At 36.2% G+C, this 12657-nt stretch overlaps 1 protein-coding gene and 1 long non-coding RNA gene across 6 annotated transcripts in view; one reads left to right on the top strand and one right to left on the bottom strand.

Moving 5' to 3' along the window:
• MTFR1 (mitochondrial fission regulator 1) overlaps positions 1-12657 on the top strand; it is a 75766-nt gene that overhangs the window by 29126 nt on the left and 33983 nt on the right. For 4 of the 5 annotated variants that reach the window (XM_077876759.1, XM_077876755.1, XM_077876757.1 and 1 more), the window contains exon 2: positions 8431-8573. In XM_077876759.1, coding sequence (XP_077732885.1) covers positions 8508-8573 — 66 coding nt within the window. In that variant the 5' untranslated portion in view covers positions 8431-8507. Of the gene's footprint in view, positions 1-1844; positions 1936-8430; positions 8574-12657 lie in introns of those variants that run through there. The other variant, XM_077876758.1, reaches the window with a different exon arrangement.
• LOC144300568 (uncharacterized) lies at positions 3304-12647 on the bottom strand. The gene is made up of 2 exons (XR_013367280.1): positions 12441-12647; positions 3304-3522 (listed from the first exon to the last, which is right to left on the bottom strand). It is a non-coding gene; the product is annotated as an uncharacterized LOC144300568 (long non-coding RNA).

Genomic DNA, 12657 nt, shown 5'->3' with positions numbered 1-12657 from the left:
TCTTTATATACATAATATTCAGGAGACAGTAATTATTACACAGCTTACAAAAATCACCTGTATAGTGAATTTTCATCACTTTGGTGGGCCCCAGGATGGCACTATTAACAATAAATATTATTAAGTTCCAAATAGTGTGTGTGTTTCTATTGCTGTTCAGGATCACTTGAGATATTTGAACAGTCTCTTCAAAAGATTGTTTTAAAATTGATACCAGAGTACTTAATTCATTTGCATGGGAATACCTAAAATATACTTTTGAGTACATTAATTATGTCATTCTTTGTAGGATTATGTTTCAGAGATCCTCGCATGAATATGGTATATTCTTAGTTCAAATGGAAATCTGGGACTACCTTTGATCATATCTTACTCAAGGGAAGGTGACCTCTAAAAACGTCACAGGAAATGTCTGTCAGAAATTTAATTTCATATGTAAAACCTATTTACTTGAAAGAATTTTCATCGTTTTAATTAGTTGGTGTTATTAGACTTTATTTTAAGGTTTTTTTTTGTTAAGAGATGTAGTATAGGTCATGAGATTTATTCATTTGTGGACTAAAAAAAGTAAGGCTTACATGTTAGATTCTGTGCTAGGTGCTGGGAATATAATCTGTATTTAATTTTGCATGAACAATTTATATAGGATATAAATTCTAAATAATTGCTAAATTGTGCCCATGGGTCAGATACTCTATCGTTGTTTTTTATAATATGGTAAAGTGTTCTAACTTAAAGTTTCAACTAGACTGAAGTGATTGAATTATAGCAGTGGTCACTAGATTTTAATTTTAAGTTTAATTTTCAGAAAGTAGGACAGGGCAAAAGTTAACTTTGTGACAAGTAAATACTTTTTATTTTTATTTTTTTAAACGTTTTATTTATGCATGAGAGACACACAGGGGGAGACAGAGGCAGAGACACAGGCAGAGGGAGAAGCAGGCTTCATGCAGGGAGCCCGACATGGGACTCGATCCCAGGACTCCAGGATCACACCCTGGGCCAAAGGCAGGCGCTAAACTACTGAGCACCCGGGCTGCCCAAGTAAGGACTTTAAAAAAAACAAAAAAAGTCACCCATCTATTGTCCCCATATCCTAAAAGAAAAATATTTTTATACCAAAATGTAAGAAGTATGTATTCTCAAAATAAAGGACAGTAACTTTAAGTTGAATTCAAGGTTTTTTGTTGTTGTTGTTGTTTTATGCCTCATGGTCCTTATGCGGATTGTTATTTGGGATGCATTGATAAGTTTATATAATCTCTTAGTATTCTGAGTAACAGGAAACTTTATTCTACTAAATAAGCCAAGTGAATAAGAATGTTTTATTAATCCTTTTAGACTTCCTCCACCCTCCCACTAAAAATGGTCATGCTCTTCTCGCATATTGTAAAGATAATTAAATGGCCGTTTCTTTGAATAGTTCCCAAAGACCTTATAAAAATAAGCTCCAGTGTACTGTTGTAGCTTTTCAAGTTTTTGGCATTTTAAATTTAACGACAGCTTTGTTATTACCACTAACAGGGTTACTATGAAACTATTTACTGCTAATAAACTTTTTTTTAATTATATCTATCTCAAAAACATATGCTGCTTTGTTGAAAGCAGTATTGTGTTATCTCTGATTGCTGTAAACTTTAATTGGTCTAATTATACAACGTTAAAAATTTCATAGCATTTATTGGAGGGAAGAGGAAGTCTATTTTCAGGGTTTATCTATTTTCATTTAGCCTTGATTTTCTTTTATATGTCCTGTCAACTACCCATTTCCCCTCCCCCAAATAGTTTGCTGTTTTTAAGATTTTTTTTATTTATTAGAGCACAAGCAGGGGCAAGGGCAGAGGCAGCTGGGAGCCCAACGTGGGGCTCAATCCCAGGACCGTGAGATCACGACCTGAGCCAAAAGGCAGCCGCTCAACCATCTGAGCTATCCAGGTGCCCCAAGTTTGCTGTTTCTTATAGCCTATATCAAGTAGACTAGACCACAAGCTTATACCATCATCATAAAATTCTTGAAGTTAAATTGTACATATATTCATACAGAACCTAGAAAACTAAATGCAGTCTGATTCTTAGCCCTCTTTTTTTTAACCTTTTTTATTTTGAAGTACAACACATAAAAAATATATATAAAATGTAACAAACATGAATATATGGTTCAATATGTAATCACTAAATATCCATGAATCACCACCCACATTAAGAAATAGAAATTTGGGGGAAAAAAAAAGAAATAGAAAGTTGTTTGCACTCTAGGAAGCTCCTTTATGCTCTCTTCCAACTATTACCATGCCCATCCATAGGTAACCACCATTGTAACTTCTTTTTTTTTTTTTTTTTTAGATTTTATTTATTTATTCATGACAGACACACAGAGAGAGAGGCAGAGACACAGGTAGAGGGAGAAGCAGGCTCCATGCAGGGAGCCCAATGTGGGACTCGATCCCGGGTCTCCAGGATCAGGCCCCGGGCTGAAGGCGGCACTAAACCGCTGGGTCACCAGGGCTGCCCCCATTGTAACTTCTTACACTATAGCTTTGTTTTGCCTTTTATTCTTTTATTTTTATTTTTAAAAATTTATTTTCAAGTAATGTCTATACCCAACATGGGGCTCGAACTTAAAACCCTGAGATCGAGAGTCACATGCTTTGACTGACTAAGCCAGCCAGGTGCCTCTGTAATATTTCTTAATGCCTTTGTGATTTATAGTGATGTCCCCTTTTTTTTATTTCTGATACTGGCTATAAGTCTTTTTCCTTAGTAAATCTCATTAGAGGTCAGTCCTTTTTATTATTTCAAGGAACGATCTCTTGGCCTGGCTATACGTTTCTGCCTTGATAGTTCTCTGATGATTTCAGATAGATGACTTTCATGTTTAGTTGTTTATTTGATCTTATAGAAGGATGGTTTGTCTGAAATTACGTAATTCACTTACAAATAGAAGCAAAATTCTTAGATATTCATTTACAATTGAGGTAGTATGGAAAAGGTACTCACTGCCTTGGGGCTTAGGTGCCCTTCATTTCATATTCTTTTTTTTTTTTTAAAGATTTTATTTATTTATTCATGAAAGACACAGAGACAGAGAGAGGCAGAGACACAGGCAGAGGGAGAAGCAGGCTCCATTCAGGGAGCCTGACATGGGACTTGATCCCAGGTCTCCAGGATCACGTCCTGGGTCGAAGCTGGCACTAAACTGCTAAGCCACCCGGGCTGCCCTCATTTCATATTCTAACATTAACTTAGCAACTGTTATATTACATGTACTGTACTAAGTGCTGGGGTCACTATGGTGAATAAGAGTTTTGTTTTGTTTTGTTTTTTAAAGGTTTTATTTATTCATGAGAGACCGAGAGGGAGGGAGGCAGAGATACAGGCAGAGGGAGAAGTAGGCTTCGTGGAGGGAGCCCAACGTGGGACTTGATCCTGGGTCTCCAGGATCACACCCTGGGCTGAAGGCCACGCCAAACTGCTGCGCCACCCGGGCTGCGCAAGAGTTTTGTTCTTAAGATGATTAAAGTGCTGTGGAGGAGACAAACAGTTTAGGTACATTGTTTTAATGTGCAATTTAGGAGAATATATACAGCAGGGCGCTAATCTGGTTAATCAGGAGAAACGTCTTGGAGGAGGTAATAGGTAAGCTGAAATAAAAGATTGGTAGGAAACAGCTTGATATAGAGGTGCTGTAGGGAGGTAGAATACTGGATAAAAGTCCAGAGAGCCTGTTGAATTTCTAGAATTATCTGTATGACTGGATTAAAGAGTGTGAAAGATCCAGAGGATAGAAAAGTACAGAGATTATATCATAAAGGATTTATTTTGGTACTGAGAAATGGATAGAGAGGGAAGAGCAAAATTAGTGGAGGGTGACTATGATAGCATAGGCTTAGAATAGCTGTAATGGATTGAAATAGAATAGCAGTGGAAATGGAATCTAATGTATTTAGGAGGAAACAGATCTGGATTGCAGAAAATGAAAGAGAAAGAAGGAATAACAATATGGGTGCTGTTTTCTGAGTGAGGTAGGGAACAAACAAGCAGCAGATTTAGGAGGAAAATTAAGGAGTTGGGGTTTGGATTTCTTTGGTTTGAAAGCAGAAGTTGGCGTGTGATTGTCATGGAACAAGAAAGACTATTTATCTGTAGTGGAGCTGATATAATGAGACCTGTGAGTTGAGGGGGGTGTAATTCTGAGCACTTGGTTGGGAAGAGGATAGGAGAGAATTGGGACAGGATAGGTGCATAGTGTATGGCATATGGAGTGGCCGGATGTTGAGGCATCCTGTCAGATACTTCTCTATTATTTGGAGTAGTATGCTTGGTTATCTGCTGAAATGATGGAGGAAGGGTTAGAGAGATTTGGGTAGCATGGAGAATGCTTGAAAAAGCTTCTTGGAGAATGTAAGAAAGGGGCAAGAGTAAGAAAATATTTTCCTAGGGTGCTAGACACCAGTGAGGGCCCATTTAAAATCAGAGATAGAACGTTTGTAGCAACCTCAAAATGTGAAATTTTAATTTTTCTACAGCCCAATTGTAGGACATTTAGCCTACGGGATTAATCAAGTTCTGGCTTGTAGAATAAACAGAACAGTAGAACAGGAGTTGAAAATACTGACAGAGTGGTTTACGTGATTTTGGGCTGCATGGAGTAGAAGAAAGTGAAGGTATAAGAGGGGGATTGATTAGGTTGGTGAAGATTGCAGGGGAGGAGAGACTAAAGGTCTGAATATGCACACAGTAGGGCAGAGGAGCATCTGAGGGAAAGCTAAGCGGTGAAATATTTGGGTTATTTTTTTAGCTTATAGATTTTTGTTTTTAAATGGAAAGCAAACTGCAAAGAAAAGTTCACGTCTATGTGCTCTGGCCGCTTTTATTTGATGCGTATCTTTCTATAAAAAGCTTGAGGATTATTGTTTACAGAAATGAAATCATAATTAACATTTTTCCTGTATCATGTACATGTCCTCAAGTAATAACATAGACTGTCACTTTTTTTTAAAAAGTTGAGAATTGTTGACACACAATGTTACATTGGTTTCAGGTGTACAAGTGACTCAACAAGTTTATACATTGTGCTGTGCTCATTGCAGGTGTAAATACCATCTGGACTATCACTTAATAGATGCATAATATTTTTCTAATAGGAATATACTGTAATTTAATTAACAGTTGTTTTACTGACGAACACTTAAAGTTGATCCCAATTTTGTGAGTAGAAAAAGCACTGTAGGGACACCTGGGTGGTTCGGCAGTTGAGCATCTGCCTTCGGCCCTGGACATTATCCTGGAGCCCGGGGATCTTAGTCTATAGATATTATAGAGTGAGGGTACATGCAGGAGGGCATTGCAGTGAGATCAAAAGGCTTTCAGGCACTTAATTGACAACTAACATTTAACAGACCTTGGGATCCCTGGGTGGCGCAGCGGTTTGGCGCCTGCCTTTGGCCCAGGGCGCGATCCTGGAGACCCGGGATCGAATCCCACGTCAGGCTCCCGGTGCATGGAGCCTGCTTCTCCCTCTGCCTCTCTCTCTCTCTCTCTCTCTCTCTCTCTCTCTCTCTCTCTCTCTCTGTGACTATCATAAATAAATAAAAATTAAAAAAAAAAAAAAAAAAAAAAAAAAAAAAAAATAACAGACCTTGTGGTGCCATCTGTGCTTCAGAAGAGGGAAAGACTTATTTCTAATGGATTCATGGGAGGCCAAAGCCTTCTTGGCCGATGTTTCTAAGGTATGTATATTAATCTCCAAGGGCCCAGGAACACATAACTGCAAGGACAGGTCCTTGAGCAAATGGGCATGAACAAGATGGAAAGCTAAAGATAGTATTGTCAACTCTCCTACAGTTTCATAGAATAAACACACTTAAGTATCTCTCTATGGCAATAGAATATTGCAAGCACCCTGAGAAATCCTTCTCGGGCATCCTACCAGTCAGTACCCCTGTCTCTCAACAATAAAACAAAACAAAACTTGAAAAAAAAAAAAACCCTCTAATCTGGGATTAGCTTACTTTTAATATTACCTGTTTGGGATCTTCATATGAATGGACTTAGTATTAGTACTCTGTTGGATGCATCATTTCTGTGAATATTAAAGTCACCTAGCACTGGCAAATATAAGATGTATTTATTGATTGACTAGTGCTAGTGGGGCCAAAACACAGAATTCAGTTTAGGGAAGGACTTGGAATAGAGAACATAGCTAAATGATAGGGAATGACTTAAGCTAAATGATAGGGAATGACTTAAGTGTCCTCGAGTCAACTCTTATAAGCTGCCAGGGTTGGTAGGTAAGGCAGTCCTTCCAAAACAGGTAGGAAGCAATCCCACTGTTTTTTTTATGTGGGGTTAATTTGCCTGCAGCAAAATTCACTCTTTTTGGCAAACATTTCTTTGATGTGCATAGTCCTGGAACCACCACCATGATACCAATGTTCCCAGAACTTCCCTTGTGCCTCTTTGTTACTGAACCCTTTCTTCCACCTCAGCTCCTGGTGACCACTGATCTGATTTTTTGTCCCTTTTAGTTTTGCGTTTGAGGAAGAGTTTTTAAAAGAGTTTAGAGAAGTTATGGGTTGGAACAGCTTTGATATAAAGTGTGAGAGGATAAAGGGTTCAAGTGGGAACCCTTTGAGAAGGCTTTGAAGCAGCATTGTAAATGGAGAGCCCAGTTTCAGTTCAGGTAGGAAGTGGCCATTTACTTTTAGAGAGCACACACAGTGAAGCTTGGAGGAAAGGTTGGCAGCAGGAGTCTGCCTACCACCTGGTGACTGTGTGACCTCTTTTCTGTGTTTTTCTGTGTAACAAGGACCATTTCCTTTCTTGAAATTTCTTTTTTTTTTTTTTCTTTGTTGACTATACTTCTCTCATTATTTTTCTATTATTTGATTTTTTTTCCCCAGGGGCCTTATTTCCCCTGCTAATTCCTCAAGTATTTTCTAAGGTTTCTATCTTGGCTTCTTTTCTTAGTCATTCACTCTTAGATTTCATCTTCTTTATCTAAGCCTGTACTCTCTAATCTTTAGCTGAGATTGCAAAACATCTCTACCTAGCAGAAATAACTTCATATTTATATTATACGTGTGTGTGTATATATATATATATATATATATTTTTTTTTTTTTTTTTTTTTTAGAGAGTGAGCGTGAGTGGGGGAAAGGCAGAGAGGGGGAGGGAGAATCCCACCCAGGAAGGACCCCAATGCAAGGCTCGATCTCACAACCCTGAGATCATGATCTGAGCTGAAATCAAGAGTCTGACACCCAAATGACTGAGCCACTCAGGTGCCCTACTGGCAAAAATAATTAATTTTTTTTTTTTAAAAAACCTATCCATTTAAAAAAATAAGCAAAAAAAACACTTAGGAGAAGACACACAAATGCCCCCAAAACACGTAAAGAAACTACTAGAATGGTTAAAATTTAAAAGACTGATAATACCTAATATTGACAGAGATTGTAGAATAATTAGATCTCTCTCACTGACTTGCTTACAGGAGTGTAATTAGTATAAAAACTTCAGAAACGTGTTAGTTTTTGTTAAAGATGTAGCTATGTATTTATCTGTACAGATCTTCCTGGGCTGATGGTAGAGATGTCCCAATAAACTGACTGTAAATTGAAAAACTGTACGTGTAAAATTCGTTTAATACACCTAACTTACTGAACATCATAGCTTAGCCTCGCCTGTCTTAAATGTGCTCAGAACACATTAGCCTACAGTTGGGTGAAATCATCTAGTGCAAAGCCTATTTTATAGTAAAGTGTTGAATATCTTCTGTAATGTATTGAATACTATTCTAAAAGGGAAAAACAGAATGGTTGTATGAGTACAGAATAGTTGTAAATCTGTTGGTTTTTACCTTCATGATCTGACTGGGAACTGCAGTTGCTGATGCTGCCCAGCTTCACAGGAGAGTATCTTACCACATATCAAAAGCCCAGGAAAGGGACACGTGTGTGGCTCAGTGGTTGAGCATCTGCCTTTCACTCAGGTCATGATCCCAGAATCCCGGGATCAAGTCTTGGGTCAGGCTCCCTGCTCAGCAGGGAGTCTGTTTCTCCCTTTGCCCCTGACCCTGCTTGTGCGTGCATATGCTCTTGCTCTATCTCTCAAATAAGTAAAATCTTTAGAAAAATAAAGATCTGTTATCTAGTTAGGTATCTTTTCATAAAAACATTTTCTACTTAAATTAGCCACAGGGTTTTTTTTTTTTTTTAATTGCTTCCAACTAAGAACCCTTGCTAGAAAAAAAGTTAAAAATATATTGTACTGTTTTTTGAAAACTGGTAACAAGCAAGATACTGTTTTCTCTAAAGTACACACAAAGTTTTAAAATGTTTTAGACTAGACTTTGTGAGTCATGCTGCAGACAGTAAAGGTTCTAAATAACAATAATTTCATTTTAGTATTTGCATTTTAAAATTTTAGTGTGCTTATTGGACCATGTGCTGCTATGTATGCCTGAAGTACTTGAAATGCAAATTTGGAGACACTTTGCCATCTAAATGCTTGGCTGGATTAAGCGCCTAATTAGGATGGTTTTTCAACAGGTTGGAGTAAGCATGCAATCGGTGAGTGCTCCAAATTAATTTTTAAAATCTAGACACTTGTATGTTTTAAGAATTTTTTCTGAGATAGTGAAATGAATCTATATATGACCACCGTTTTAAATTCAGTATGTTTATTTAAGTCATGGAAGTGAATCTTTACCTAGTATCCTAAGTACTGAGTAATATTTTGGGTTACTTTGAAAATGTATCAATATTCATGTGACTGTTAAAAGCAATGCATTTGTTAGTAGTGAGGAAAGAAATATTTTATAGAAATCATTGGATGAAATATGTTTGACTAGCACTTGACAACTCTGTTATAGAACTTTTTGAATGCTGTTAAAACGTAGTTTCTCACACAACCTTTCAAGGTAAAAGGTAAGTCATGTCTTTGTAAAATAACAACTATAGGTATGAAGAAAAAAATTAGTATAATATTCTATGCCAAAGGTGTTAGTTCTGATCTTGATATTTCAAGTATTTTCTACCAATAATTTTTTTAGATGCAGTGTAAAGTTATTTGAGCAATAATAGTGCCTAGCAGCATATTTTGTGGACTATTTGTTTTTCATTTTCTCGTTCAATATTTTTTGCATTAGTAATATAGAATTAAATTTTATTGAAGATATAGACAGGTTACATAATTGGAATATGGGTGTGTGTGTATATATATATATACTTTTGAATGTATGACTTCATATGTATGTAACTTTTTAATGTACTACTTTTATTCTTTTTTTTTTTTTTTTTTTTAAGATTTTTTATTTATTTGAGACACAGAAAGAGAGAAACAGGCAGAGGGAGAAGCAGGCTCCATGCAGGGAGCCCGACGCAGGACTCGATCCCGTGTCTCCAGGATCACGCCTGGGTAGAAGGCGGTGCTAGACCGCTGAGCCACCGGGGCTGCCCTTATACTTGTTTTTATTTGTGTCTTTTCATGTCTTGTTAAGAGAAAGTCGAACTTTGAATCTCCCAGCCCCCCAAAGTTACATCTGTTTTCTTTGGAGATAAAAAAGCAAAGAACCAAATAAAATTACTTTTTTTAAATAGCTGCATAATTTTGAGATTATTAGCTTGAAGATAAGCAATAGGAAAATGGTTTCTAAAGTAAATAGCATTTTCATCTTTTTCAGTTACATTTATTTTCCTATGTTTTGGACTTACTGCAGCTATATACTACCTTTCTCATTTGTTACTTACTACCATGTAGCTACATAGAATAGATTAACATTTTAGTACTGACAGTAAAATAATTTGTTTCTCCTAGAAAAATGGGAAGCTTTTGTTATTTATAATTCCCAGAAAGTCAAACTTTTACAATTTATGATTCTTACTTTCCAATTTTAATAAGAAATATAGTTTAGGGTTTAGGGGAGGGATATCTGACTGGCTCAGTCTGAAGAGCATGCAACTCTTGATCTCGGGGTCATGAGTTTGTGCCCCATGTTGAGCATAGAGATTACTTATAAAAATGTATAATAATTGAAAAAGAAGTATAGTTTAGTGAAAAGATAGTAGGTCCTGGATTCAAACAACTCTGGGTCTGTAATTGGTCTCTGTCAGGTACTTTAAGCTTCATCTACAAACTACAGATAAGAACTACTGAAGAGTTAGCCTGTTGATTAAAAGACTGTATGTAGAACACCTAGAACAGTGGCTTTTATATAGTATAGCTACATTGGGTAATGGTTAATTTTCTGTAGTTTTGCTCTGTCATCCCCCACCCCAAGTCAGGTGAATGTGACTAGTGCTGATTGAGTCCCAAGTGCAGAAGTTTGTTTTAGGAACAGATAACACACTTTATGTAGATTGTTCATTTAATTTAATTGTATTCATTTTAAGTGATAAAATGCATGCCTTTCATAAAAAAAAAAAAAAAGAAATGGACCAGGTAACAGAGCATTAACTTATTCCCTATATTGTAATCACAGTTAAGGCTCTTGCTATTAATAGCAACTGAACAAGATTTTTTAAAAAATATATAACTATAATCATCAACTTCAGTTAACTGAAAATCTATATAGAAACAAGTTTTCTTTTAACATAAACAATTTGTCACATTGAAATTATTTAGTTTCTAAGCTCTCCTAGTATGCTGCCTAAGCGTAAAAAGGTTTTACTACCAAGATTTTACTTTGGGGTATCTGAAAGTAAAACTTTTCAGCTCTTTCAGTAATAAATACATATTTTCCCATTGTTTGATAATGAACTTGAATACTATGTTTAAAAGTATTCCAAGAGTAGAAATTGCCTTCATCCTCTACATGTTTTATCTGCTTAAAAAGAAAAACTGCAGGTTTTAAGATTAGGGTTTGGGTTTTACCATTAGAACAGTTGTAGATAATTAGCTCTCTGTATTTTACTGTACACATCACCACAGTAATAGCTATCACTGGTTTACTATAATCCAGTTCCTAAATTATGTGTATTCAGTAAAACAACACTTTGTTTTACAGGTATAACTACAGTCAGAGTATATATCTAATTTGTATTAGTAATAGATTTCCAGTAATACTTAAGGATTTTAACTTTGTTTTCCTTTTTGTGCTTTGGAAGAAGAATGTGAATGTGGCTGAGTTTAGAGGAAGGAAGAGAACTGAGAGGAGTGTTATCTTTAATTGGAGATTTTGAAAATTGTTAGAGTTTCATCTTCCTGGCTACCTGCTCTCCTCAACATACACTTTGAATTTTCTCCTGGCTCCCTTGGAGTTAAGGATTTGTAATTTGTTGTGTCTAGATTCCTTGAACTTTTGATTAATGGTATGGAGTTTCTTCTAGAAAGATATCATATATACAAAGAATTTTGCATGTAATTTCAGGGGTATGTGGACCCCAGAATAAGGACCCTTGTATTAATATGAATTAGCTTATCTTGAGAAAAATACATGTATTTAGAATTAAATTTGTACTTTTTCCTGCTAAATGGTACCTCAGAAATAGTAATTTAGATTAAACTGATCTATAACAGAATAATTACCACATGAAATTTGAGGACAGTCATCATGATGAGACAGATGATAGCTTCAGATTTCAGGCTCACACTTCAACACTTCTACAATAGCATTTCACAATGTTAAAAAAGAACAAATTGCTTTCTGTTGTCATCCTCCTCCTTGCTGTCATCACTTTCAAACACTGTTGCTAAATGTTATGGACTGTCATTACTAGACACACACATGCAAACACATGCACAGATTCATTATTAGATTATTTGTCAGTAGTCATTATAAGGCAAAGCAGAGTTTTTCTGTTCAATAATAATAGTTATTTTCTAGTGGAATTGAGTTATTTCTTAATAAAATCCAGTTGTCTAGCAGTGACCGTTTTTTCCCTTCCCTCTCTCTAACATTTGAAAAAATATTAATGACAGTTTATCTTTAGAGGAAGTCTTCCCTTCTCCTGTATACTGACAAGACAACAGTTCAGCCACCAGTTAGGATAGGAGATACTTGGGCCTTACAGTCTCCCAGTGCACAGATGGTGACTTTTCAGTACCATCTGTTCATTATTTCTTCACAGACATTTACAATTTCTCCTCCATGAGGGTTGAATAGGAAAGATGAAGTAGGTCCTAATTTTAGAGTTCCTGGAAGTTAGCTGCTCTTTACCTTCACTTTTTCCTATAGTCAAGTAAAGGTTAGGATTCCTTCTTTCTAAATACTCCAGTCATTAGCTTACATAGACCCTTCTTCATATTTTTTTGGTGGTAAGTGCTGTGCAGTTCACGAGTGACAGAGAAACATTGTTAGTCTGCTGTATATACTTGAAAAAAATAACATAAAGCAATCTGTTTTTACTTCTTTTAACTCTGTAGAAGAAGCCTAAATAGTCTACTTAGTACTTAAAAGTAAAAGCTGAATTTTGGCCACCTTCGCTTATAAAAGTCACCTGGTATTCTTTCCTTCTGATGTAAGCAGATGGGAAGATAATAGTTGAAACTTAGCCTTGAGGCACGCGTAGCAAGGAATGCCAAAAGTTGGCAGAAACATTAGTTCCTGACCTTGGCAAATCCTTTCCAAATTTTTCCTGTTCTCTTCATCTCCAGTTAAGATCTTTGCATACTGGAGGGATGGGAGATTCACTTCAGACTCTAATTGTCACATTG

Source organism: Canis aureus, chromosome 28 (genome assembly GCF_053574225.1).
Source record: "Canis aureus isolate CA01 chromosome 28, VMU_Caureus_v.1.0, whole genome shotgun sequence".
Classification (NCBI taxonomy): Eukaryota; Metazoa; Chordata; class Mammalia; order Carnivora; family Canidae; genus Canis; species Canis aureus.
The sequence above is the reverse complement of the archived record's forward strand: the minus strand, read 5'-3'. Positions and strand labels throughout refer to the sequence as shown.